This window comes from Meles meles, chromosome X (assembly GCF_922984935.1).
Source record: "Meles meles chromosome X, mMelMel3.1 paternal haplotype, whole genome shotgun sequence".
Classification (NCBI taxonomy): domain Eukaryota; kingdom Metazoa; phylum Chordata; class Mammalia; order Carnivora; family Mustelidae; genus Meles; species Meles meles.
The window spans coordinates 132082775-132110650 of NC_060087.1; the positions used below are offsets into that span (position 1 = coordinate 132082775).

Consider the following 27876-nt stretch of genomic DNA (forward strand, 5'->3'; position numbering starts at 1 on the left):
GCATGGGACCAAATACTCTGGAATCTTCGTTCAGGACACTGGCTAGATAAGGGGCATCACCCCCAATCCAGTGATCTCCCCAAACAGTCACGGGTCTGGCTGGAGGTGCCGGTGTGTGTGGGAAGGGATTCCAAGCCTAGGCCCGGGGCTGGGTTTCCCTCACCGGAAAGGTCAGGATGAAAGCCAGTGGCAGGTCAAAGCAGGAGGCTGCGTGTGTGCCTGTCTGTGGGCCCCAGCGCCGGGAGGGCACGGGTTTGTGTCTCAGCAGCCGGCTGCTGGGTGAGCATACGGATTAATTCGGGCAGCCGGTCGTGGGGCTGCTCTGGAAACCACGTCTGGAGAATGAAGAGAAAACAGGAACGGCTGCCAGAGAAGAATGGGCTGATCACACCTTTGCCGGCCACCTTGTGTGACAGGTCACATGTCTGTGCTCCAGTCCACACGCAGCACCACATGGCGCCCTGCCCTGCACGCGCCCTCACGGGAGCTCGGGGTGCCCTGGCCTCTGCGTGCTTGAGGGCGACTTCCGAACCCAGGAAGAGGCAGCTGGTGTGGATGCCGTCCTCGGGGGCTCGCAGGTGGTGCCCTTTCCCTCTCCAGGGACCCAGAGATTGACAAAGTCTCGGCATTTTAACACAGCAACGTTTTATTGCTTTTGAGGGCTTCCCTAGAGCAGACATCCTACTGCACAGCCGCTTCGGTCTGGCATGTTAGAAAGTCAAGGTTACAGGTGCTGAGACGCGGGAGAGGCTTTAAGGAATGAGGCCATCGCCCTTTCTGATGAGCAGTTGCATTTTGATAGTACTACGGGCTTCAGATTCCCAGAGATCCGTCTGGAAGCCCGGTCAAGGGGCTCCGTTTCTCAGGAAAATCAGAGCCCAGCCAAGAAACTTGAGCAAGACTGACCCCCGCCGGCCTAGGTAGGACAAGCGCAGACAAAGCAGGTGCCGGAGAGCGGAGCAACCGCTAGGGAAGGGCCCGGAGCAGGTGCCCCTTTCCTGCGAGCTTAGTAAACCCAGGAGACGGGCACCCACTGTGGAGACGTGCACGCCTGGTCAAAGGCTTCTTGCAGTTTCTTGAGGGTCTCGTCGACGCTGTTGTTGACCAGCGAGAGGTCGAAGTAGTGCGCGTAGCGGCCGCGGATGGCTTCCGAGTCCTTCTGCAGCTGCTGCAGCGCTTCCGTCTGCAAAGACACGACACGCGGGGCTGGAGCGGGGCGCCCCGGCACGGCAGCCCCACAGGCTGCGGACGGGCTCTGAGGGACGTTGCCTGTGGGGACCCCTTCCTGGCTCAGAGTCCCCGGCCTCACGACTCTAGCCCCGGAGGCCTTCGCGGGGAGACGAGACCACCGCAGCCCGTGCGGGCCCTCGAACGAGGCGGGACCGCGGCCCCGCAGGGACTTGAGCAGCGTCTCGCCATTGCTGCTCGCCACAGCGGCCATCCTGGGACAAGGCCACGGTGACATACAACCCCAGCCCTGTTTCTAGAACCCTAAACGAGTGGCCGTGGAAAGACGTAACTCCATAAAAACATCTGCATCGCAAGGAGCGCCCAAAGCCGCGTCGAATGGGGAGCGATGCCTATGCCCGCCCATCACGGACGGCGACTGAGCCGGACCTGAGTTCCCAGAAAGCGGTGGGAGAAAGGCTGATGAGCCAAGAGCAACGAGCTACGGACAGGACCAGGCAGTTGGCAGGAGAGATACAAACGGCCCTCAACAGTCGGGAGGACACGCAAGCCCTTAGCGGTGACAGAGGAAAGTGGTGAGGCTCTGTTTCCCCAGGAGACCAGTCAAACCAGTAACCAGTAATGCGCTCCCGCACGGGGGAATAAGCGCCCTCCCGGCGAGCTCTCAGTCCCCATTGCAAGCACTCCAGGACCTGGCAACCCTGCCACACACACCGGCCACCGAGTCCGACAGGATCCAGGACGGCCGGATGGGACCAGTGACACGAACGGTCCTGCCACACGTGCGCGGGGGATGCCACGTGGCCACGAAGGCTGAAGCAGCTCAACCACGTGGATACGGGGCTCCGCTGTGTTCGGCGACAGCGGGGACAGGAACTCCGAGGTGTGCTGAGCAGGGGCGGCCCTCTCAGTAGATCCCTGGCCTCCTAGCTCTTCCTCTCTCCCCACAGCTACGCTACACCCCTGGCGGTGTGGTGGCTTCAGCGCCATCTCTGTCCTTCCCACTGAAGCCCACGTTGCCCCAGCGTCAGGATCTGCCAAAGTGCCTATTTCTGCCCCTGGGCCCCCAGCACCTGTGGACCTTGGACTGTTCCTGATTTATTCCGTCCGTGAGCTGGCGCGGACGCCGGCCTACCAAGTGGTTTAGGAAGCGTCTGCCAAGTAAAGCAAATGCGCCCCATGCCCTTTGGCTTCCTGGTCTTGCAGGAAGAAGGGCAGCAATAGCCAGGAGGCTCAGGGGAGGTCTGGTCACAGGCTGAGCTCTGGACTGATGTCCCAGTCCTGGTGAACCTGGAGAATGAACGTCCACCCGCCCTGCGGAACCCTGGCTTCCCACCTGAGCACCCTGGTCAGTAGGTGCGATGAACACAATGAACGGTGACAGTTCTGCCGTGCGGACAACCTTCAGGGTCTAGAAGAGGAAGTGCCAGAGTTAGCCGCCCTGATGACTTCCTTCTGAAACATCTCTCTGAGCATCACCAAACCCAGCGCTATTTCCATCCTTCCCGGCACAACTGTTCTGGTTTTAGAGAATTCCACCAAAATTACGTGCACCAAACCTCATCCGTGCCCGCCTTGCCAGGCCTCCCCACCTGGGGCTCGATGTCAAGGATGGCGATCTTGTCCTGCTCATGAATCTGGTGCACGGTTTCAAATTTGGTGCCAAACATGTTGCCCTGATAGCTGCCGAACTCCAGGAACGCATTGGCGGAGATGCTCCTGGCCATCTCCTCAGCGGAGATGAAGTGGTATTCCTTCCCGTCTTCCTCGTTCTTCTTGGGCGGCCGTGTCGTGTCTGCACAAGAAGCCAAATGCCCAATGAAACTGGGGGTCCTCACCGTCCCCTAGGGCCTTGGCCCATGGCTTCTGTCCATGAATACCAGCTGCCTTTGGTGCAGAGTTTAATATCGGGGTTTCTTTCACAGGATCCCGCAGAGTAAGAAATGCCCTGTCCATCTAGAAGGTACTGGACCTTCAAGAGGCAAAGCCCGCTGTACAAAATTCCTGTCCCTTTCCCTGTATGAAGTGCCATACCGCTTAAACCACCAGCCCCAGGAATATGAGAGCTCAGAACTGGGGAAAGGACAGCTGATTATATATTTTTTAAATATTTTGTTTGTTAGAGTGAGAGCGCACAAGCCGGGGGAGCGGCAGGCAGAGAGACAGGAAGAAGCAGGCTCCCCGCGGAGCAAGGAGCCCGACATGGGACTGGACCCCAGGCCCCTGGGATCATGACCCGAGCTGAAGGCAGACCCCCAACTGACTGAGCTACCTAGGTGCCCCTGATTATATATATATTTTTAAAATATTTTATTTATTCGACAGAGAGAAATTACAACTAGGCGGAGAGGCAGGCAGAGAGCGAGGAGGAAGCAGGCTCCCTGTGGAGCAGAAAGCCCGATGTGGGGCTCGATCCCAGGACCCTGGGATCATGACCTGAGCCGAAGGCAGAGGCTTTAACCCACTGAGCCACCCAGGCGCCCCCCGATTATATTTTTTTTTTTTTTTAAAGATTATTTAGTTATTTGACAGAGAGAGATCACAGGTAGATAGAGAGGCAGGCAGAGAGAGAGAGGGAAGCAGGCTCCCTGCCGAGCAGAGAGCCCGACACGGGACTCGATCCCAGGACCCCGAGATCATGACCTGAGCCGAAGGCAGCGGCTTAACCCACTGAGCCACCCAGGCGCCCCCCCCCGATTATATTTTTAAAGCAGATCTATGGGCTATGGTTAGGATTTCTTGAAAGCGTATGTAAAATTTCCTTTTTATAGCGTGGAAAGAAGAGTACTTTGGTTTGGTTCAAACTCATTTTGTTAAATGTTGGAACATTCTTAAGTCACAACATTTACTGTTATTCATATAAATTGTCCTCTAAAACGTGCTCCACATATCACGGCTTGCAACACAACCCCTCGCACCCGTTCCCAGTGGACGTCTCCTGCATCCCATGTTCATGAAGCCCCCTACCCCCTTGTCTTGAGCAACTTCTGCTTGTCTCTCAATCCACAAGTGCTCGGGCCTCTCTCTTCCCATCTTCTAAAACAACAACTCTTCTTTACTAGTTATTTCTACTTTTAAACTTTCCCACTCATTCCTCAACCCAGGGCTGTCTGCTTTCTGCCCCTGGCGTGTCACTTATCCCTAAAGGCAAAATATAGAAGCAAGGAGTAAAAAAATACTAATAGCAGATTTGGAATTCAGTTTTTAGCCTGGGTGGCTCAGTGGGTTAAAGCCTCTGCCTTTGGCTCAGGTCATGATCCCAGGGGCCTGGGATGGAGCCCCGCATCGGGCTCTCTGCTCAGCAGGGAGTCGGCTTCTCTCTCTACCCCTTCCCCCTATTCGTGATCTCTCTCTCTCTCTCTCTCTTACACACGCTCTGTCTCAAATAAATATATAAAATCTTAGAAACACACAAACACAGAACCCAGTTTCCTACATTGATAAGTACAGACTACGCAGGTTCTGGGAGAGCAAGGCCTCTGATTCCCGACCTGACCACTGGCCTGATTGTTCTACTGAGGACGACTGCCCAGACTGTGCCCTTCCCGAGCGCTGCTGTGATTCAGAAGACATTTCTGGAAAATCAGAGGCAGCCTAGAAGTCAAGCAGTGGTGGATAGCTACAGCCACTCAGAGGACTAGGATTTCGGCACATGAGAAAATGTTGGTAATATAAAGTAACATGAACAAAGTAAGAACTTTTTAAAGATTGTATCCGTAAGGAACGTCTGCACCCAACACAGGTCTTGTCTTGAACCTGCAACCCAGAAATCCAGAGCTATACGTGCCGCCAATCGAGCCAGCCGGGCAGCCCAGCAGCGCTGCTTGCTTGCTTAGAGCAGGACGAGAGTATCTTCACCAGCCTCTGCTATGCAGGCAAACAGCGCAGAGAACAGCAACACAGCAGTTACGTACACATACTTGCATCCTTCCCAACTGTGTTCTGTTTTTATCATCAAACATGTAGGATAAAGTCGCACACAGATAAGGGCACTCGGGAGGACCGCAGAGGCACTCACATGGGGCGGGGTACGCGAACTTGTCTGGGTTCTGGCTGAGCAGGGCATTCTTAATGTGGCTGCGGCCGACGCCACTGGCTCCTGTGGATGGAGACAAGAAAGGCTTGAAGACGGGAACCAGGCTACTATTCTCATCAAGGGTTCCATTTTCCCCCCAGAGACAAAGGTGGGGACAGGCTTCAAAATGGGACGTGGGTGACAGTGAGCTGGTGTGGCTTCCAGACTGGGATCAGGAAGGGGCCAGCAGGGTCTGGGGCTCCAAGCCCTGTGTCCCAGTTGGGAGAGGAGGCTCTAAGGGCCGAGGGTCAGGACTCAGAACGTAAGTGTTGTTTCCAGAGCAGCCGCTAACACATGGGGTTTTCTGTGTCTTTTCTCAAGATACTTGCTTTACTGAACTCTCTGAAATTAGTGGAACTGATTTTTTGGGAATATTTCATTTATTTGACACAGAGAGAGAGGGAGAGAGAGAGAAGGCACAAGCGGGGGGAGCAGCAGGCAGAGGGAGAAGCAGACTCTCCACTGAGTGGGGAACCCGATTCGGGACTCGATCCCAGAACCCCAGGACCATGACCTGAGCTGAAGGCAGATGCTGCACCAACAGCCCCCGAGACGTCCCAGTGGAACTGAATTTAAAGCAGCGCTTTTCCTGGGAAATTCTCCGGAGCCGTACTAGAGTTCCTCGAAGCAACTACCGTTGCAAGCCGGGGTGGGGGTTAACTAACCCGAACTACTTAGCTGCCGTGCCACTTGGGAGGCTAAATCCTGAAGGCACACCTGTGAGGACTCGGAGCACCCGAGACTGTACCCCGTTTCCACCTTTGCATCCTCCCCGCCTTCCTGGCGGGCGGGCGGGGGCATCGCACAGCGCGGGTGGATGGACCCGAACGAGCCGCGCGACAGCGGGAGAAGTTACCGATCAGCACCAGGGTCTTCCTCTTGAACGCAGGGAGCCGGACAACCTCCTCATAGGAAACAACATCCAGCTGGTCAAAAACTGCGGACAAAGAAGGCCGAGCGATGTGCCCGGGGCACAGCCGGGAAGGCTGCGGGGGGCACGTGGCCTGGACTCGTGGTGACCTGACTGTATTTCGGTGTTAGAATGCTGGGATGGATGCAGCAGCAAGAGCCTTAAGTGCCCCCCCTGCTGTCTTCATGTAAGCTAGCCGGGGGACGGAGGGGACAGTTGGGACACTGCTGCGCGGCTGCTGTCGGCGGGGACGAGACGGTGGCCGGGCCGGCCGAGCACACGCTTCTGCGCTGCGGACGCCGCTGCCCTGGCTCCGGGCCTGGCTCATCCCACGTCCCGCAGCCGCGCATGACTGTACGGGGATTCCTTGGATGCTCACCCTTCGAACCCTCTAGAACCCCCGCGTGGCTGCCCAGCCTCTGTGTCCCCGACCCGCCCGGCGGACACAGCTGCATCAGGAAAGCCAATGGCTGGGGCGGGAGCTCGACGGTGGACGAGTACTCAAGCGGCTGAAGCCATTTACAGTTTCTGTGTATTTCTATTACCTACCACGGTAGGTTAAAAAACCAAAATCTCAATTAGTTCTCGGGAAAACACGCCTTTTTCTGGGGCTGCTCAGACCATGAGCTGGTCGTGCTGATGGCACGGACACACTGAGAAAGTTCTGGAAGGCTGTTCGGCTGGCTACCTGAGGAGTGAGGACAACGTGCAGCTGGGAGCAGACCAGCAGCTTTCCTTCCCGCGTACTGGGAAGATGAATGATGTCATGAGAGGAAAGCAGAGGACACGGCCTGCTCTCTGTGGTGACAGTCCCCCCACGCGCGACACCATCCCCCGAGCCGCCGCGCAGCAGAGGGGACGCCCGGGAAGCTTACTTGAGCTGTGCTTGGCCAGGTACTTGTCTTTGTACTTCTTCTTCTTCCCAAACGGGCTGCAGCTGGGGGCTTCGCTGGGCGCAGACTGAGCCACACTTGCCACCCGCCTGGCAGGACAAGATGACCCAGAATGTCAGGGGAGCCTCAGCGCAAAAGCCCGGGCTGCCCGCCTGCACCCAACCCTCCAGACCAGGGAAGCCCGCGGGCCCAGATATCAGCTCCGGGAGTTCGAGCCCCAGGTTAGGCGGCGAGATCACTTGATAATAAAATCTTGCAAACTGAACAACCTCCAGACCAATCTGCCAAAACCTCGGTGCTGTCCTTGACTCTCCCATCTTTTACACCCCTCGGCGGGTGTCTTATCCTGTCCCCTCCCATTCTGAGGCCCCTCCTGGCTCTCAGCCCGCCCCTCTCTCCCTCCCCGCTATCTTGTCTCTCTGTGTCTGCCTCTCAGCCTGTGTGTGGAGCTCTCACCCTCTCTCCAGTCTCTGTGTCTCTCTCATATGCCCCGCCCCCGGCTCCTGCTCTCGGTGTCTCTGCTGGTACCGCCTCGGCTGCCCACCCCACCCCTTCCCTGGGCATAGAAGGCTCTGGGTCTGCGATGAGCGTGGTTTAGACTAGCACGGAGGAGCCCAGCTCGAACGGTCGGGCTGCACTGAGAAGGATGTGATGGCGGGAGGGGCGTCACTTCGTCCTGGATGCATTTCCAATGCCAGGTATTTGGATGAACTCTCCAGAAAGGCATGGGAGGTGCGTCTGCAGAGCCACTATGGGAGCCGCAGAGAGAGTCTGCGAAGTGCCTCATGGGCTGTCTGGAGCGCGATGAAGCGTGTGCTGCCCGCAGACAGGCAGGCCTCAGCAGACCCCACTCATGACGGCACACGTTGCTGAGCTACAGCGGCCGCTGCCGGGCCCTCCTCAGCCTCCTGCCCGTGGTGTTCTTCACACGTGTTGCCTCTGAAAATGGCCCAGAAGCCACAGCCAACCTATTTGGGTCTGTCACCATGAGCACTCAGGGCTGGCGCTATATTTCATTTTTGCTCTAATTCCAAATTTAAGAGTTTATTTCTAGATCCTCTCCACCCTCAACGTGGGGCTCAAACTCACAACCCTGAGACCAGGAGCCACACGTTCTACCGACTGGGCCGGCCAGATGCCCTTCCTTTGTTCCTCTAATTGGAAGAGTTTACTTCTGTAGGACTGGCTGTGGTTTGGAAGACTCCCACGGGGTCATCCCCAGAGATGAGGTCAGCCAGAATTCAGGGTCCTTTACCCGTACCAGCTTGCGAGCCAAGCCATCGGCTTGCTGCGGCCGCTGCAGCTGTCACTCCAGGTAAGGCTGGAGGCTGGCTCGGCCGAGAAACAGAGTAGTGCAGCTAGGCGACCACGTGTGGCGAGCCTGGGTCTCCCGCACTGGTCCCCTTCACCCTTACAAAAGCAGCTCACCATTCCTGCAGCTCGGGAGAAGGGATCAATCCTGCGGATTCCTTGGAGGAACCTTCCACCCGCCCCTGCCACCAGTTACTGTCATCTTTGTTGATTATCTTGATGATGTCCCCAGTAACAAATTTCAGCCCCGCCTCCTTGCAAGGGATCAGATGGTCCTTTTTGGGATCATAGTCAAACTGGGCTCGCATGAACATCTGAAAAGTAAGGACAAAGCAGCCACTATTGGAAATGCATGTTTCCTTGGGAAATCTTTTCACGGTACATTAAACAATTACGAATATGTCAAAGGTCTTAAAATATGGCTACCCTTCGTCTCCATGATGCCCTTCTACGCACAAGTTGTCAGTTACGATGTATGGAGAAGTATACCGCATTATTTACAAGACTGCGATATGAGGGCCAAGCTAATTTTCCAAGAATGAGGACTTACCTAAGTGCAGTCATCTACTGATGATATTAGCAGGCCAACTATAAAAACCACTGTGTAAAAGATAGGTAGACATCCTAGAGATGTTTAAAAGGCTCCAAGGAGATATTGTGAACAACTTCGCATGAATACACTTGACAAATCCCTTACAAAACACAATTTCCCAAAAGCGACACAAGAAATTGAAAATATGAGCCACTCTATCTCCACAGGAAAGCACTGAGAGCTGTTACGGAACACGGTCCTCCCCTCACCCTCCCCTGCTCCCAAACACACAGGCCCCACTGGCTCTGATGGCAAATGTCTCCGAATGTAACTAAGAACTAAGAAGAACTAAGGCGCGTCTCAGACAGACACAGGGTGAGATCCTTAGCCAGAATCCATAGAGCGCCTACAAAGCCGAAAGAAAACGCCCGGAACGGCTACTTCACAAAGGAGGGCATCCAAATGGAGAAAAACGTAAAACAAGGAGCAGACTGTAGTCACCAGAGAAATGCAGATTAAAGCCACAACGGCCAAAGTGAGGGAAAAGTACTGGCAAGGGTCTGGGGCAAATGAACAAAAAGGAGTTGCCTATGCAACAGCACAGACGCAACGTCGAGTGGCCACGGTGAGGACCGAGTCACTCTACATTCCCTCCCCAAGGCACGACAGCTATCTTCGACGTGAGAAGTCAGGGTACAGGGGCGCCTAGCCATGTCCCATCTCTGGACAAGTGAAAGTCACTCTCGTTTTGTACACACACCCACATACACCCGAACTTCAGTTTTAAAAGTTTGTTCAAAGAGAAAACTTTGCCACGGTAACATAAATGACCTGCGCTGGACACTCCCACACACATTCCTCTGCCAACGGCCCATCCATACACTCTCCTCTACCGAGGCCGAGCCGTCTGCGGACTGGGCGTGGGCCCACTGCTTCTCGGGGAGCGATGTGTACGAGGCAGAGTCTCCACGGATTTTGAGTAAGTTTCCTCTGGCGCTATCAGTGCCCGGGCTATTTGTTACTGTTTTTGTTATTTTTTTATTTTATTTATTTATATAATAAATTTATATTTATATAAATTTATATATAATAAGTTTATAGAATATATTTATTATTATTATTTTATTATTACTGTTTTTATTATTTATTTGTAATATTTAAATATTATAAATATTTAATATTATTTATTTAATATTACAAATATTTGCCAGTTTGTGGGGCACGTGGGTGGCTCAGTCGGTGAAACATCTGCCTTCATCCCAGATCATGATCTTGGGGTCCTGGCATTGAGCCCCTCCCTCTGCTCCCTCCCAACTCATGCTCTCTCTCTCTCTAATAAATAAAATCTTTAAAAATATCTGCCAATTTGCTTGTGTCTCTCTGCTGACTGGTAAAACTGGCCATTTTTTCACATGTTCGATGTCCATTTGTATTTTTCCTCCTGTGAATTATCATGTGTTCATTTGCTTTGCCCATTTCCCTCTTAGAATAAAGAGATTTACTCTTTCCTTTCACATCGGTTACTCCTTACAGAAGGAAGCTCTGCCTGTTTGCACCTGCGTTCAGAGAGCCCCAGGCAGCTGCACTCGTGTCATGTCATTTCAGTCAAATCTCAGCAAACGACATCACCTACCTGCAGTGCCGGAAGACGACTTTGCTGGTTGGGAATTACTTTTAATGAGATCATTCCTTTGGTTTCTTTCTATTGAGAAAGGAGAAATAAAATTATAATGGATATATAATAGATGATCTGGGGTTTCATAAAGTCTTATTTTCGCCCTGAAGATCCCCCAAAAGTGTTTTTTTTTTCCAACACCCATCTTTATCGTATACTTTGAAACTTTGTAGGACAATTCCTTCTCCAATATCAAAGTCTCATGTGCTCCTATAAGCCAATGGAACAACTTGAAGATGCACAAAGAATAAAGAAGAAAAAGCGAATGACTTTTCCCTCCTCCCCACACTCAACCTTAAAAGGTTTCCAGACAAACTGAAATGAATCTGGCCCACATATACCCATACCTTTCTCCATGCCAAAGAAAACATTTGCAAACATTTGTACATAGGTCCATACTCATATGTATGTATTTTTGGCTGCTTTTAACAAAAATGGGATTATACTCTGTCAGATTTTATACAGATTATAATCTGTCCGTTCAGCCGTACTCCCCGTTACTGGGCATGTTGGTGGTGGCCAACTTTATTTCACTATCTGCTGCAATAGACATCTTTTTTTTTTAAGATTTTAATTATTTATTTACTTGAAGCTCTGTCATTAGGTGCATGGATGTTCAGGATTTTTTAAGATTTTATTTATGTGAGAGACAGCAAGAGCGCACAAGCAGGGGGAGCGGGAGAGGGAGAAGCAGACTCCCCGCCGAGCAGGCAGACCGAGCCCCCAGGGTCATGCCTGGAGCCCCCCAGCGCCCCAGCAGGGAGCTTATCAGCCCACGAGGCCCCGGGCATGGGCTTTGATGCCGTGTGCTTGCATCAGGTTCAAAACGAACCCGGGTGCTTCCTCTGATCAGTGAGGAAGAGATACTAAAATCCTCCACGAGAATTGGGGATTTCTTTTTTTCCTCCCTGCAGTTTTAGCAGTTTTTGCCTCAGGTCTTTCGAGGCTCTGTCCTTGGGTATACGATGTACAGGACTTGGGTTGTTTCTAAAGGTACACCTCATTTAGTTGTCGTTGTTGTCTGTTGTTCTTTTAGGTAGACTGTGCACCCAACACGGGGCTCGGACTCCCGAGCCTGAGATCGAGTCACCCGTTCCTCCCACAGAGCGGGCCAGGTGCCACATGAGGCCTTTTCATGACAGCAGATCCCAGCTCCCTGGTTCAACAGCCCTGGTCCCTGCTGAATGCCTGACAGGTGGCTCCCGCAGGCAGCGGCCAACCACACCCGACCGCCCCAGGTGGGGTCTGCTTCGGTTGTCTGAAGCAAGCTCTCGCTCAGAGTGGGGCTCGAACTCGAGATCAAGAGTCGTGGCTCTTCTGACTAAGTCAGCCAGACACCCCTCACCTTTCCATTTATAATGTCCCGTCCACTCTCCATAACCGAGCTGTGCAGAGGGACTCCTACCTGTGGTTTGCAGATGACTTAGAGAAATGAGTTCACCTGTTCGTAAGGCTAGACCCAAGTACGGCCGGGTTTCAGAGCTGCCAATAAAGACCAATGCTTTCTGACACCCAGTCCAGTGTCCCTGCTAGGGAGATACTCCAGGCCATTTGCCTTGTTTTAGAAATGTACGAGATGAAGGTAGAGAACGGTCATTCACTGCACAGAATAGAGATCAGCGGTGGGAAGAGTCCCCTCGGTGAGGCCCCAAAGACTTGACGGAAAACACCTTCCGCCGACCCCAACGGGCATCCACAGTTCACAAACATAAAGGCACAGAAAATACCCACCATCGCCTTCTGCAGCTGATCCACTGAGTGGTTAGTCACATTGGTGCCGTTGATCTCCAGGATCTCATCCCCGACGTGAAGGGAGCCTGCACAGAGTGAAGACCCCGTCGGCAAAGAGCACGTCCAGGCACCACAGGGAAGCAGGCGCGACCCAGAGCACATCGTACGACCGCGGGAGGAGGGGACGCTCTTCTGAGCCCCTGAGGGCTGTGCCAAGGCCAGAACTTGGCACTTTCGTGGACCAAGCAGAACAAAGGCACCACGTCCTTGGCGAGTGTCATGTTTCTTTGTCGTTTAGCTAAAACCCACAACCGCTACCTAACGGTCAAGTTAACCAACGGTTAGAGTCTGTGTGCGAGGCAGTGACCAGTATCCGCGCCGCCCTGGGTAGAAAACAGTCCGGACCCAAGAGGGCAGGGCTCAGAGGCTGGCACGAGTCTGGCGGCAAAGCAGTGACGACCACGGCCACTGAGACACAGTCACCCCCCCCCCCCCCCGCCACACAGAGCTTTTACCAAACGATGCATCAGAAAACCGACGGCCCCTTCGTGTGAAGAAGTGACAACCGTCCGTTGTAATGCTCTGTTTAATGTGTATCTTCCCTTTAACCGTTAGCGCCGGGAAGTCGAGGTGGTCCAGGTCCCGGTCGCGCGTCCGGGCTGGCGCAGCGGCTGTGCGGGTCACCGCTCAGACCTGGGCCGCGGACCCCAGCGTGGACAGGAGCGCGGGACCCGGTGGGCCTGACCCCCAGCGCACGGAGATGCCCCGGTCGCGAGGGCGACCCTGCCGTCCCGCGCCGCTCGCTGGGGCCGTCGGCGGAGGCACAGCCCCGGAGCCCCGGGTACCTTGTCTGTGGATCATGCCGCCGTGAAGGATCCGCGCCACCGTGCACGACTGCTTCTCGTTCAGCTTCAGCGTGATTCCCTGCGGTGAGGACAAAGCAGGCGGCACGCGTTATTTTCGGCTGAAGGGGTTTCTCCGGAGGAAGACTTCTCGTGGGTACTTGGGGTTCGCGACAGGAGGAGGCATGAGCGCTGCCGGGAGGAGAGAGCCGGGGACGCGGGCACTCAGGCACGTGAAGAAGCGGGGCGTTAGGGCATGACATTACCATGGGCTCTTCCGTGACCTTCTCGAACTGTATGAGTCGCACCTTCCGTACCTCCTGCCCTTTGGCCTGGGTCGGACTACCTGGGGCAGCGGCGCCATTGGTGTACATGTCCTCGGTCACCGCATTCGCCTGCTGCGCCACGGCCTGGCCGGTCCGAACAACAAAGCAACAGGTAAGGGAGCAGCAGAGGCCTGCCGTCAGTCTGCAATCTAGAAGGCTCCGAAAACCAACACTTATTTCACAACTTTGGCATCTAAACCGATGGGAGCTACTTATAAATGTTATCATCCAACACGTCTATCCAGCTCGCTACAAACGGGAAGAGAACTGGGCATCGAGGATCAGCCCCTGGCCCAGGATGATGACAATACCACTGAAGCCTGACGCTGGCCCAGGATGACCTCTCCGCCATGACCCTTTTCTCCCAACCTTCCACAGACATGCACAGCCACGTGCCGTGTGCACCAAGAGATGTGGCTGCGGATGTCATCAGAGCACTATGTTGTAAAAGAAAATACTATGAAATTTAATAATCGGAACCATTTGAACATAATCTGAAGACATCATGCTCCTTAACCCATAAAAGCTTCCGTGCGTTTTCTAAGAACAAAAAATTTCTCAAAAATGAAAATTTAGCATTTTTAAGAAGATTCTATTTATTTATGTGACAGAGATAGAGAGAGAACACAAGTAGGCACAGTGGCAGGCAGAGGGAGAGGGAGAAGCAGACTCCCCACCAAGCAGGGAGCTAGATTCAGGACTCCAACCCAGGACCCGGGGATCACAACCCGAGCTGAAGGCAGACGCCCAACCGACTGAGCCACCCAGGTGCCCCCCAAATTTAGCATTGATACAATAGTATATCTGGTCCCCGGTTTCTCTACAAATTTTATCAAGCATCCCAATAATGTCCTCTCTAGCTATATATATTCTTCCCCAGACCAGCATCCAGGATCACGCAATGCATTCAGTTTTCACATCTCTTTAGCCTCCCTTAATCTGGAAAATCTCCTCGGCCTTTGTCTGTCTTTCATGACCTTGACATTTTTAAGAGGACAGGCCTGCTGTTTTGTAGATTCTCAATTTGAGTTTGCCCCATGTTTTCTCATGATTAGGTTGAGGTTGTACATTTTTGGTAGGAATTCCACACAAGTGATGTTGTGCCCTTCTCAGCTCAACAGTTTTCTTAAAAGCCCAAACCTGGAAGGACGTCTGAAGGCCATCAGCAGTATGATGACTGATCTGCTACCACACACCAATGGGAATAACGGGTTGCGGCCACATGGTTGGATCGCTCTTCCGGAAGGGCTCCCTCTCCGTCTCCTTTGCCGGTCCTTCCTCATGTTTCTAGTCCATTAATGTGGAAGTACCCCAGAGCTTGTGGTAAGCACGAGCACGGTGGGGAAGGTCAAGTCCACCACGCACCCCAGATAAAACAGTAAGTCACAAACAATATGGCCAACCAAAGGAGGAAGAACAGGCCCGAGCTTGGTTTATGGAAGGGCAAATTCAGTATCTACGTACAAGCTCAAAATGGATGGCAACTAAATTCCAGCCACACCCAGGGAGGGGGGCCCTCAGAAACGATGGGGAAGGAAGATTTCCTAACTAGGGATGCAGCAAGTGGTGAGGAAGGGGCCGTGGGGATATCCCCAGGTGTGAGTGTGTCTACCTAGAACTAGAAGTGACGGAATGAGTGAATCGAGTAGCCACGGGCCTAGAGGGGGAAAGCACTGGAAGAGCAGAGGGTAGAGGCCTGTAGACAGACGCGCATCTCCTAAGATAGGGGGCGCGCCTTATGAAGTAATATAAAATGATATTTCAATTTTAATTTACTTCACCCTTTCTAAGAGGTCATTAGAAACTCTGATAAGCTGTGAGGTCTGAAGGAGTGTTAGTCATTGGGTGGCCTCAAAAGAGGGAAGTGTGGAGAATGGGGCTTGTGTAGCAACTAAAGCTTAAAACACTCACATGACACACACGTCACACGAGCCCTGCAGAACTTGCCATGAAAATGGGACTGCATTGTAGTCAGCAGACGTGGGGCGCCTGGGAGCACAGGAGATGCTCTAGGGACACGGTTACCACTGCACGCACGCGCACCACGTAGCAAACCTCTGCACAGAGCTATACACACGCTAGGTTTGAGCTGCTGACCCTTTCTGCTACACCTGGCTAACTCTGGGCAAGTTTCTTGACCTCTCTGTGCTTTTTGTTTCCTATCTGCAAAACGAGGAGAGTAACAGGTCACCCTTAGCCACGGCTGTAGAAAATGGGCAGCGTTCAAAATGTCATGCATCCCTTCATTTTTAATTAATTTCTCTATAGGCAAATGAAAACCTACATTCTCCAAAGCCTTACAAAGCACACTGCTTTCTGCTCAGGCAAGATAATATGCGTCCTAAGTAATTGTGATTCAGGTTCAAGTTGGCAGCCTGTGTAAATGAAAGAAAGGGGAAAAGGGGGAGGGAAACAGAAACCCACACAAAAAGAAAACATGAGGAAGGCGTTAGGGATGAGAAAGTTCACAGAGTCAGGACAGCAAAGCCAGGAACCCGCTCCCGGAAGAAACAGCCTCGGAGGACTCTGCCGTCAGCAGACCACAGCAGCCTGGGGCTCAGGAGTCCCTGCGCAGGAAACGGAAGAGATGAGGCCCGAGGTGAAAAGAGCTCCCCAAACACTGCCCATCTGGCCCTCGGCTCCCCGCTTTCAAGGCAGGAAGAAGGGCCAGGCCAGTGGACACTGATTCATGTGTGCTCGGCCAGAAATGCACAGCACAGCTCAGGTCATGATCCCAGGGTCCTGGGATGGAGTCCCACATCGGGCTCCCTGCTTCCCGGCGAGTCCGCTTCTCCCTCTGCTTCTCTTCCTGCTTGTGCTCTCTCTCCAACAAATACATAAATAAAATCCTGGGGCGCCTGGGTGCCTCAGTCAGTTAAGCCTCTGCCTTCAGCTGAGGTCATGGTCTCACGGTCCTGGGATGAAGTCCCGCATTGGGCTCCCTGCTTGGCGGAAAGTCTGCTTCCGCCCCTCCTTCCCACTCGTGCTCTCTCTCTCATTATCTCTGTCTCTCTCAAATAAATAAAATAAAGTAAAATAAAATAAAATAAATTTATAAAATATAAATATATAAATAAAATATAATACAAATATAAATTAAATATTAAAAACAAATTAATAATTAATTAAAAAATAAAAACCATCTAATTAACAAATGGGCAAAAGACTGGAAGCCTGGGCTGGCTCAGTGGATTGGACTTCAGGTTCTTAATTCCGGCTCAGGTCACGATCTCAGGGTCCTGGGATCGGCACACACAGGGCTCCGCACTGGAGGTGGAGCCTGCTTGGGATTCTCTCTGTCCCTCTGCCCCTCCCCATACACGCACTCTCTCTCTCATGAATAAATAAGTCTTTTTAAAAAACAACGGGCAGAAGACCGGAACAGGTATTTCCCTGAAGACAACAAGGAAGGAAGGATGGCCATCGGGGGGAAATGCAAACTATACACCCAGTGAGGTCCTACCACGCGCGCATCATGACAGCGAAGATAAAACCAGCGACAACCTTAAATGCACGTGAGGACACACAGACGTGACTCTCTCGGGCTTGCTGGAGGGAATGGGAAATGGCACGGCCACGTGGGAAGAGAGTTAGGTCCGCTCGTTTGTTCTTTCCTTCTTCCTAAGGATGTTAGTTACTCATGAGAGCCAGAGAGGCAGAGGGAGAGGGAGGCCGCGCTCCTCCAGGGCCCCCGCTGCTCTCTGCCCCTCCGCTCCCCTTCCCCCTGCTTGAGCGCTCGCTCTCGCTTGCTCCCGCTCTCTCTGACAAGTAAGTCAATAAACTCTTGGAAACAAACAACAACTACTACCTTAAAGCCCAGCAACAGCACCCTGAGAGAAATGGTCGCACAAAAGCCGCTGGTCACTGCAGCAGGTGGCTGTGGCGCATCCAGACCGCGAAACACTTCTCAGCCACAACAAGGAGCAAACGACTAACACACACAACAGCTTGGGATGGGTCTCGAAGGCACTCTGAGGAGTGAAAAAAGTCCACCTCCAAAGGCCGCGTATTCTATGAGTCTGTTTATATAACGGACTCACAAAACTATAGAAATGGAGAACAGATTAGTGGTCGCCAAGGACTAGGGATGGTAGGAACGAGGGGACACAGGGCTGTCCAGGGGTGGGACCACAGAGGTCTTTGTGGCACCGAAGCACACTCACACGCTGTACCGGTGTCGAGCGCGCGGCTTGGTACGGTGTGACGGTGTGACGACTGAGCTCCCACAGACGGAACCAGACGGAACTGAACTTGTGCGCAAAACACACCTCGGGGCGCGGCCGGCAAGCAGCCCTTGTGTGCAGCCCGACTACAGCCGAGAGGGAGGGCCACCAAAGAATGGCTGCCGACAAGACATGCTGGAGAGCTCGGCTTTCAGGACGTAAGAGGCCACGACAGTGACCCAAGAGTTCTTCAAAGCACGGCCAACGCTGCCCCAGGACCACGTGGCTGACGCTCTTCAAAGCGAAGCAGCTACAGGGCGTGACTTTGCACACCTCCCGTGAGTAGACTCAGGAAAGCACGGGAGAGGCAGAGTCCCGCCACAAGGGTGACCTCCCCTTCTCAAACTCGCCACCTGTGCGCTCTGCACGCCCTGACCGTCTGCACGTGTTCTGGAACGAGGAGTCCAAGGACACCGACTGTGTGACTGCTGTCCCAAGGCGATGGGTCACGTGTCACATTTCTGGCCTCAGAGCACGAAATCAAACTCCAGACTGTCCTGGACCCTCACTTACGAAGGTCTCACCACCACCAACGGGGGGGCTGAGAAAGCTGCGCGTCCCACCCGGGCCGGAGGCACTGCCGCTGTGGTCGTGGTCATGCACGCTAACGCCGGGCGCCACCGAGTCAGGCCCCGCGGCCTCGTCTCCCCCTCCCCACCCCGTACTGTAACGCTCGGTGGGACCCTGCGGCATGTGCCCCGCAGTGAGAGATTAGAAGTCTCAGTCCACAGAGCACAGACTGACCCTTGGAAGTAGAAGAAGCCTACGTGATAGTGAACTTGGAACAGGCAGATAACGGCGGCGCTCACCCCCCGTTCCTGTTACTCCGCCGTACCGCAAAGACTGTTTTTACCACGTCAGCCTTTAAAGTAAGGACTCAGCAAAGCTCACCAGAGGCAGAACACATTCCAGGTGGCAAAGTTCAAGAGCTGCTATCCCAAAGGTCGCTCTTTCGAATGTGCTCACCCGTCAAGGTGTTCCCCGCGGTGACGGAGTCACTGTGACACTCACCCGGCAGCTGCGAGCGGTGAGTAAGAGAAACGGACATCCCCAAAGTGCTAACTCGAGAACTTACTGGTCATAGCAAGGCTTCTGAAAGCAAACTTGGCCCTGAGCAGCCCCATCTTCCTGAGCCACTGTGCACCCCCCAGGGCCCGGCTGGCTTCAGGGAAATGTCCCTGCACGACTCCTCAATCTCACCTCATGGCAAATTCCTCCAACTTGCCCCCCATATCTCCTCATTACAGACGACTGTGGGAGCAAGGAAACACGCACATATACTGACCGTTTATGTCTGTGTCCACACACGCACACACACACGCACACACACAGAGTCAAGGTGATTCCCTGCTCCAGTCTGTGGGTCTGTGACCACGTGAAGCGCCGGACATCTTCACATAGTTACGTCCTGCTGTCTGTCCTTCGGCAGCTCATTACTGTAAGGGGAAGTCATTCATTCATTCATTCATTCATGCAACATAAATGAGAAATGGGAAAGATAGTCTCTCTCAAGTTTGAGGTCATCTTAGACGGTAAGTGCTCAAAGGACACGGAACTGGGTTTTCAGCTTTCCTCACAACTAGCAAATGGAGCTTCATGAAGGCTCTCTGACCTCTGAGGAGGGGAACGAAGAGGAGCAGCGGATAGAAGGGCAGACAAGAATCGGGATTCGGAGCCAAGTTTTGCCCCAGTAACTTGCATCCCAGGCTTCTTGCTATGCAGCCGGCCTGCAGGGAGCTTAGGAGAAAGGGGAAGGCGCTCGCCTCCTGCTGGGGACTCTTAAGTTGCCCATCTTCGGACAAACGCATACCAGGCGTCTGTCCTGGCCCCTGATCTGCCCTAACTTGTCTGTTTGCACAGCTGGCGATGCATTCCACTCCGGGAGCTATACACCGGACTGTTGATGCCGTCCAGTTTGTCCCCTTGGGCTGGAACCTAAGTTCCGCACAGGCACCTAGGACAGGAGCTGGGGCCACACTCATTGATGACACGGGGGACTCTGAGGCACGGACGCCATCGCCACCAGCGCCACGTGACTGACCAAGTAATAAACGCAGACGTCCTAGAGTTCGCTTTAAACTTGAAAATCGCTGCCTTCCTCTCCGGGGGGGCCCGGAGGCCCCCGAACCCTGGTGGGGGCAGGGCGGGCTCTGGTGGCAGAGGAGACACTGGGGAGGAAACACGCCGCGCGCCCCGAGAGCCCCTTCCGAGGAAACATCTGCGCCTGGGCTCCCAGGGCAGAGGCCGCGGCTCACAGGAAGCTGGATTTAGAAAGATGAAAAACAAACTCGGCGGGGGTGGGGCGTGGGCTGGGAGGGGGGAGGGGGGAATAAAGCCCGGATTCAGAGTGAGCGACGGCGCGCGTAGGCGGGAACAAACATTTGCTCTGCCTGCCTGGGGCTCGCCGCCGCCGCGCTGCGCAAGGCCGGCCTGCAGGGGGCGCACGGCGCCGGCGGCCCCCGCGGCCGCTTCGGGAGGACTGAACGGTGGAAAACCGAGGGAAAGCAGAGAGAAACACGCCAGTGCCTCCACCGCAGACGACAAGAGCCGGGGAAGAGCCGGGGACAGGAGTTTCCGGCCAGAACGACCTTACAATCGAACGTTAAGTGGACGCACTGTTTCTCAGGCACTAAATCCGTTGCCAACACACACGGCCATCCAGCCGAAGGTCAAGTCTCTGCAGACCCTCTTCCAACGCGTTATCTACCCAATGTACGGTGTTCAGAGGCAAAGGCTCCCTCTCCTGCAGGGAAGGTGACTTTGAGCAAAAACCTACGTATGTATGCAGGCACGTGTATTTCTTCTATGTGAAGGAAAGGAAAAAGGGAAGAATCAGACAAGAAAATTCTGGTTCCCTAATTCAGAGGTTTTCTTCCCATTTCCACCCTCGGGGGGGGGGGCCCTCCCCTCCCCTCCCTGCAGACTCACTCTTCCCTTCCTACGCTCCACACCCGGGACCTCCATTTTGAGCAACACTGAAAGGTTTGAGTAATTCCCTACTTAGGGATGAAATCTCTGCACCAACGAAATGTCAAGCCCGGGGAACATTTGACGGTGTCTCAAGACATGTTTTGACTGTCACAACTGGGGGGGAATATGTTACTTTCCACCATGAAGAATGATCACACTCAGACGGCCACAGTCCACAAGAACCTGCACAGCTTCGCACAAGCAGCTGGGCCCGCCTGGAGCGCCATTCCCCAACGACAACCCGGAGTCGGCCAGAGGCCGGGTCCCCAGCCCGACCGCTTGCTACACCTGCATCTGCGCCTGCGCACAGTGGGCCAGCAGCGAGCCTGCGCACGACAGTCCGCTGCCCACATGGCGGAATGCGGGAACCTGCCCAAGCCGGATCCGAGCAGATGCTTACCTAGGGCCTGTCTTTTTTTTTATTATATCCTTTCCCAAGGTGGGACAGGCCCAAGGGAATGTTGAGAGATTCTCAACGCACTACTGCACGGGAAAGTGCTGTTTTGACCGGGGTGCAAGAGGACTTCCACAACCTAATTGTATTTGCAAAGAATAAGGCCAGAGATGGCTTCTGAGTTTCTCGAATAAAAGAAATATACTTAAATACGGGAGACGGGCTATACTTCCAATCTGCTGCAAAATTATTTTTAAAAGATTTTATTTCAAAGAGACAGCACAAAGCAAACTCCCTGCTGGACAAGGATCAGGGCCTGTGCCCAAGGCAAGTGCTTAACCCCTAACAGACTGAGGCACCCAGGCGCCCCCATACTTTTTCAGTATTAAATATGAACTATAGTCAGAAGTGAAACTTTGGGGGACAGCTGCATGATTCAGTTGGTGAAGCATCTGCCTTCAACTCAGATCATGATGCCAGGGTCCTGGGATAGAGGCCTGCATCAGGCTCCCTGCTTGGGTAGGAGCCTGCTTTTCCCTCTACTGTTCCTTCTGCTTGTGCGCGCTCTCTCTCTCTCCCCCTAGTAAGTAAATAAATAAATAAATAAATAAGTAAAATCTTTTTTAAAAAAGTGAAACTGGGTTTTGAGTCCTTAGAACTTTCACAGAAAGCATTCCCCTTAAATGAAGCCTTCAGCGTCATTTTCTGAATTCCATCAAAGCCACCAACTCCATCACAGGTTTGCTGGGACGGCAAAATGTGCTGATGCCCTGGGACAGGCAGCTGTTAGCGAGATCTTGAAAGTACTAGGGAACTTCCAAGTGTTGGAAAAGCATTATCTCCTGTCACCATATGCACAACTCTCCAAAGACGTCCATCTGACAGAGAAGAGAAATCTTGGGCACAAGCCCAGATTGAGCCCAGAAGCTTGCCTGACACACAGCGAGAGGCAGAGCCCCTGGTGACAGCAAAGATAAGAGTCTGAGAGGGAAGATGAACCTCAAGCTATCACTGGAGACTCTCCCTCCAACGTCCGCACTGTGGCCAATCTGGATGCTACTCTGCTGAAGGATTTAGCACACTTTCTTCCATCTTCTTCAGATCCTTACGGCCACCAAACTGGCCAGCCAGCAGCCCATGCGCAATAACTGAGGAGGAACTCAACAGTACCACCAACCCGTGGATGCTAAAGGTGTGCACCACAACAGAGCCTTGTAGGGCCGGGCCTCTCTTCCACAGGGCAGGCAGTCTCTCAAGCCTGTCCCTAAGCGCAGGCCGGTTTGTACAAGGTCTGGTCGTTTAGCTGTATGTGGGACTCTGGCTGTGTCGAGTGGAAGGGGCCTGATGGAAAATACTGCATACAGTGGGAACCCATTTATGAGACAGTCCCAGAAAGGCCAAATGCTCATGGCAAAATTCAGCCTGTTTCCAGGGTGATTTCCAGGTTTCTGGGGGTGGGGTAATGACTAGAAGGGACTACCAGGAAACTTTCTGAAGGGTGAAAATGTTCTCTTTCATGACTTGGGTGATGGTTACATGACTCTATGCATTTGCCAAGTCTTACTGAACAGACTGCATAAATTTATGAATTACATGTATGTTAATCACACTTCAGTAAAGCTGCCAGAAGTCAATTTAATAAAGAGATTTTATTAAAAAGTTAAGGCTCAGCCAAGTGAACTGATTATAGAGAATGCAAGCCTCGGAGGAGCCAGGTGGTTTTAGATCCCGATTCGCTCCCAGCTCCCAGAAGTACTCCGTACTTCTCTGCGTACCTTCCAGTTCTGTCTGTGTCCCCCACTCACTCACGCCCGCAGTCAGTCAAGCCTAGAATCCCGCCATCATGGCTGGAAAGCACACACAGGTGTGAACAGCCGCCGATGCCTATCAGCTGTTTCCTTGAGCTACTGACCCAAACAGTCTATCGCTCTCCTGTTTGCTTTCCTGTGGGTCTTCAGTGTCCTCATCTGTGCAAGTGGAAGCTTACGCTAAATCTCTAATGTCCACCTCTTCAGTCATTTATTGATTCACAGACATTTCTGAGGACCTATTTATTAGACATTTAAAATAAAAAAAACAGTGAGCAGAAATAGCTGTGTCCTGAACTATCCTGCAGTCTAGGAAGGAGACTCAGCCTGACTTCTGGGCCATGGTCCCTGTGGACAGTGCAGCTGACGCTTGGCTCTCACTCTCTGTGCCTCTCCCTCTGTCTGTGGACATTTACTCATAGTGCTTGACCAGCAGCCCATGAGGAAGGCCAGGCTACGCGGAGGGGCTGCTGGGCCTATATTCTGGGTTAGGAGTCACCCAGGGAGGGTGTTGATGGTGCATGTCTACCAGACAACCTTATTTTCCGGGGTGAAATCCACACTCGGAACTGCGAGAGAGAATGCGAAAACGATCAACATCCTCTCCGGGCATCCTGGGCGATGGAGGTTAACAGCTATCTACCACCCATTCCAGGAATCACCTCTGGAATCCGGGGAGTGCCTGTCCACCGGACAATACACAGAGGCAGCACAAGGGGCCCTCTCGAAATGCAGAGGGACGCTGAGTGAGCGCTTTGGAGGCAGACCTGGGTTTTAACGGCCCTTTCTGTCGACCCCGACACCGCCAGCGACAACAAGCCGGCAGATTCCTCTTCTGGGATCCGCTCCTAAAAGTCTTTCTCTTACCCTGACTTCCGTCCACGAAGAAGTTTTCCTTGACCTTAACCAGCGCTCTGCACAGGCCGCGGCCTCTCCTAATTTCCACGTACCAGGGGCTCTTGAGGAAAACGACCCCCCGCCCCTGCGGTCCTCCACGTCGACCCCGGCAGCCGCCTCGGCCTCCCCTCCGAGAACAGCCCCACCCCATCCCGGGGGCGGGGGCCAGGGAGCCCGCAGGTGCCGCGGCGGGCGGCGCGGCCTGCAGCCCCGTCCCGGCCCCTCACCCCGCGCCCGGGGAACCGCGGGGCCCTCTCACCTCGGGTCGGCCGCGCTTCTGCAGCAAGTGCTCGAGGTAGAGGTCGGAGAGCGCCGTGCGCATGCTGCCCCCGCCCTCGCCCTCGCTCGCTTTGAGCGTCATCCGGCCGGAGGCTGAACGCGAGGCCGCAGAGCCGCGAACCGTGCGGAGCCGGGAGTGCGAGAACCGAGGCCTGCGGGGCGGCGGAGGCGGCGGAGGCGGCGCGCGGGGCGGGGCGGAGGTGGAGCACTGCCCTCGCCCCGCCCCCTAGGCCCCGCCCCCTACCCCCCCGCCCCGCCCCTGAGGCTGACCCAGAAGGGTTCAGGAGTGTAAAGGAAAGCGCGCTCGCACCGCGGAGGGGTCCCCAGCTCGGCCCACACCCGAGGCCTACTGCATGGGGCTGCAGGGAAGACGTCCCTTCAACTGCAGGCTTTACCCAGAAATCTCTGCGGGCCCCGAACGTTGCGAAAATGCCTTTAAGGCTCTTTGGGCCACAGGTACCCTGTGATTTACGTTGCTGTCTGCGAGTCAGTGATGAAAGGCCCGATTGCTCCCAACAGCAAGCTCTTTCTCCTTGTCTCGGGCCACATCTCCTACTGCTAATGCCACAAAAATTTTGAGGGAACAGGGGAAGCAAAGGGAACCTACATTCCTTCGCGCCCTAATGCCTTGGTGGTGGTAAAACAGGAGTCCTGTTGAGGGAAGGGTTTCAGAACAAAACGAACCTTTACTGCGCTTGCAGGGCTCCAGCTGTCCCCACGAACACGTCTGCTGAAAACCTGGCCTCCTCTACCGCCAGCTAGGAACCTTACAGTGTTATCAGCACTTTGTTCCTCCACATAAAATCTTTGGACCTTCCAGGAGCTCATAGTCAAAAGGAAAAAGTCCGAGGGCAAGAGTTTAGAGCCGCATCACCCTGTTTTCTCGGAGAAGAAGCTGAGATCCCATGATTGATGGCGCCCTCCCCCACGATGAGCCCAAAGGTACTGTAGAAAGCTGAGAGAGACATAGACACAGCAGAAAAGGAAAGAAGCAAGAGCTGTCAAAATGAAGAGTCTGAGCCCAGCGCAGGGACGTGTTCAGTGAGCAGTGGAACAGAACAGAACACGGAAGCACACCGTAGAGGTGCGGGACTGCTACGTGATACAGCCGGGACGGCGGGCGACAAAGACTTTCAGTAAGTGAAGCTGGAAAATGCTTACTTACTTTGAACGAGGGAAAATACAAAACCTTTCCCTGCCATATGCAAAAACAAAAAACAAAAAACAAAACAAACCCCATCTATTACAGATGGATTAAGAACTTAAATGTCAAAAATACACTTAAATATCAGAAAGCTCTTGAAAGAAAACACCAGCAAACAACTTTTTTTTTCAGTGTTCCAAAAGTCATTGTTTATGCGCCACTTTTACTTTGGGGGATAGAAAAAGATTTCTTGGGGCGCCTGGGTGGCTCAGTCCTTAAGTGTCTGCCTTCTGCTCAGGTCATGATCCCAGGGTCCTGGGATCAAGACCCACATCCGGCTCCTTGCTCAGCAGGGAGCCTGCTTCTCCCTCTCCCACTTCCCCTGCTTCTGTTCCCTCTCTACCTGTCTCTCTGTCAAATAAATAAAATCTTTTTTTAAAAAAATAAAAAGTTTTCTTTACAAAACAATGCAAAAAAAAAAAAACCACTGAGTATATGGAATATTGATAAAGTTGGCTTTGTTAACATTACAAAATCTTACTTATCAAAAGACAAAGTCAAAAGCAAAAAAGACCACACGTGCGTTGGGAGAAAATATTCTGAGCACACACAAATGACAAAGAATTCCTGTTATAAATATACAAAGGATTATAAATCACTAAATTTTAAAAGTCCAGTAGAGAAATGGGTAAAAAACATGACTAAACATCTCACATATGGAGAAATAAACAGAGGAACAGATGTTCAACTTCATTAGTGACCAGGGAAATGCAAATCAAGACCACAATGAAATACTACTACAACCCACCCAGTTATCAAAATTTAAAAAGACTTAAAATATCAACTGTGAGAGACAATGTGAGTCCATATGAGTTCACACATCGACCCTCTTAGCCAGCCATTCTACTCCTACGTATACATAATCCAAGAGAAATTCTGGAATATGTACAGCAAAGAACGTGGCCAACAATGCTCGTGAAAATGGGTTTGTTCATATGAAAAGCCTATGAACAACTCAAATGCCCATCAACCGTGGCATATTCACACAAGGCAATATGAATGAACTAAGAAGAAACAAATCAGAAATACACAAATATATAAAGTACAGAAAAATTCCTCCTTCAACCCTTCTCAATACGCAGAGGGAACAACCTTACCCACTTTGGTATATGTGCTGCCGAAGCGAGCGCCAACCTTACCCACTTTGGAATATCAGGTTTCCAGACCTTCCTCTGTGTGCAGAGAATGTATTCAGAACTACAGTCTACGTAGAGAAACCACAGAACACATGGCCTTGCTTCTTCTGAGCCAAACCATTCTTCCTTTTTCCCAATTCCCCACGAAGCAGGCCTCCTTTGAGGGCTGGCCCAAGACAAGATAAAATTCACCCACTTAGAGTGAACAGTTCAGGGAGGCCTGTGGGTGGCTCAGTGGGTGAAGCGTCTGCCTTGAGCTTGGGTCATGATCCCATGGTCCTGGAATCAAGTCCCCAGTCAGCCTCCTTGCTCAGCAGGGAGCCTGCTTCTCTCTCCCCCTCTGCCCCTCTCTCCTGCTCATGGTCTTCTTCCCTCTCTCGCAAATAAATAAATAAATATAAAATCTTTTTAAAAAGTGAACAATTCAGTGACTTTCAGCGTAACTACAGAGTTGTACAGCCATCGCCACTCTCGTTCCAGAACACTGTCATCACTCCAGATGAAGCCATCATTTCAGTCACTCCCCAGTCCTGTGGTCTTTAGCCCCTAGTAAGGACCCACCTAGTTTCTGCGGGACTGAGTCTACCACAAAGGGCTCAACACAAATTCGCCCCTGAAAATTGATAAGCATAGTTCAGCCCTTGCAACTCACAGTAAAATAAAAAATAAATAAATAAAATAAAATACTACACACAATTAAAAAAACAAGGACCCATGGGTGAGATCCAGCAGAATGACAGATAACCAAATTGGACCAAAACCTTCAGATATTTGAATTCAAGATTAGCTTAACGTTAGAAAATTTATTAATCCAGTGGTGCCTGGGTGGTTCAGTGGTTGGGTGTCCAAGTCTTGATTTTGGCTCAAGCCATGTTCTCAGGGTCGTGAGGCTGAACTCTCTCTTCCGGAGAGTCCCTCTCCTTCTGCCCCACCCCCTTCTCTCTGTCTAAAGAAATAAAATCTTTTTTAAAAAAGAAAATTTGGGGTTCCTGAGTGGCTCGGTGGATTAAGTGCCTTCAGCTCAGGTGATGATCCCAGGGTCTAGGGATCCAGCCCCCGAGTCACTCCCCCTGCTTATGCTCTCTCTCTCTCTCAAGTAAATAAATAAAAAATATTTTAAAAAATAAAAAGAAAAAAGAAAATGCATTAATCCAAATTAACTGCATTAACATATTAATGGGAAAATCCTATTATCTCAATAGATGAAAAAATATTCAATTTTTTCAAAGATTTTCTTTATTTGACAGAAAGAGAGAGAGCGTGTGAGCGCCTGTATAAGGTAAGGTAAGAGTAAAATTATTATAAAGGTACAAAGATTGGAAAAGAAGAAACAAAATTGTCACTATCAGCAGATATTGTACTATCTTTGTAAACTAAAAAAATCTATCAATAACTTATTAAAATCAAAAGGTGCTATTAGGAAGGCTATTGATATAACCTTATTTCTATTTTTTATTTTATTTTAAAAAAGATTTTATTTAT

The 27876-nt window shown here is 52.4% G+C and overlaps 1 protein-coding gene across 2 annotated transcripts; it reads right to left on the minus strand.

Moving 5' to 3' along the window:
- Positions 1 to 628: 628 nt before the first annotated feature.
- On the minus strand, positions 629 to 24897 carry MPP1 (MAGUK p55 scaffold protein 1). 2 transcript variants are annotated; one of them, XM_045994565.1, is made up of 12 exons: positions 24739 to 24897; positions 13424 to 13567; positions 13161 to 13239; positions 12316 to 12401; positions 10543 to 10611; positions 8495 to 8691; positions 7049 to 7155; positions 6120 to 6200; positions 5207 to 5287; positions 2781 to 2983; positions 2525 to 2599; positions 629 to 1183 (listed from the first exon to the last, which is right to left on the minus strand). In XM_045994565.1, exons 1-12 carry the CDS (start codon positions 24880 to 24882, stop codon positions 1007 to 1009), a joined length of 1443 nt encoding a protein of 480 aa, XP_045850521.1. In that variant the 5' UTR covers positions 24883 to 24897; the 3' UTR covers positions 629 to 1006. The 2 variants fall into 2 exon arrangements, with proteins under 2 accessions (XP_045850521.1, XP_045850522.1); XM_045994566.1 differs by lacking the exon at positions 24739 to 24897 and adding an exon at positions 24035 to 24214.
- Between the last annotated feature and the right edge of the window lie 2979 nt (positions 24898 to 27876).

Bases quoted from the DNA above. Each gene is read 5' to 3' on its own strand.
- MPP1 (XM_045994565.1), bottom strand. From the start codon at position 24,882: ATGAGCTCCTGGAAGGTCCAAAGATTTTATGTGGAGGAACAAAGTGCT. The intron at 13,240-13,423 runs GTAATGTCATGC...TCCTCACCGCAG, and splicing joins AGGTCACGGAAGAGCCCATG to GGAATCACGCTGAAGCTGAA. The intron at 5,288-6,119 runs GTAACTTCTCCC...CTCCATCCACAG, and splicing joins GAAGACCCTGGTGCTGATCG to GAGCCAGTGGCGTCGGCCGC.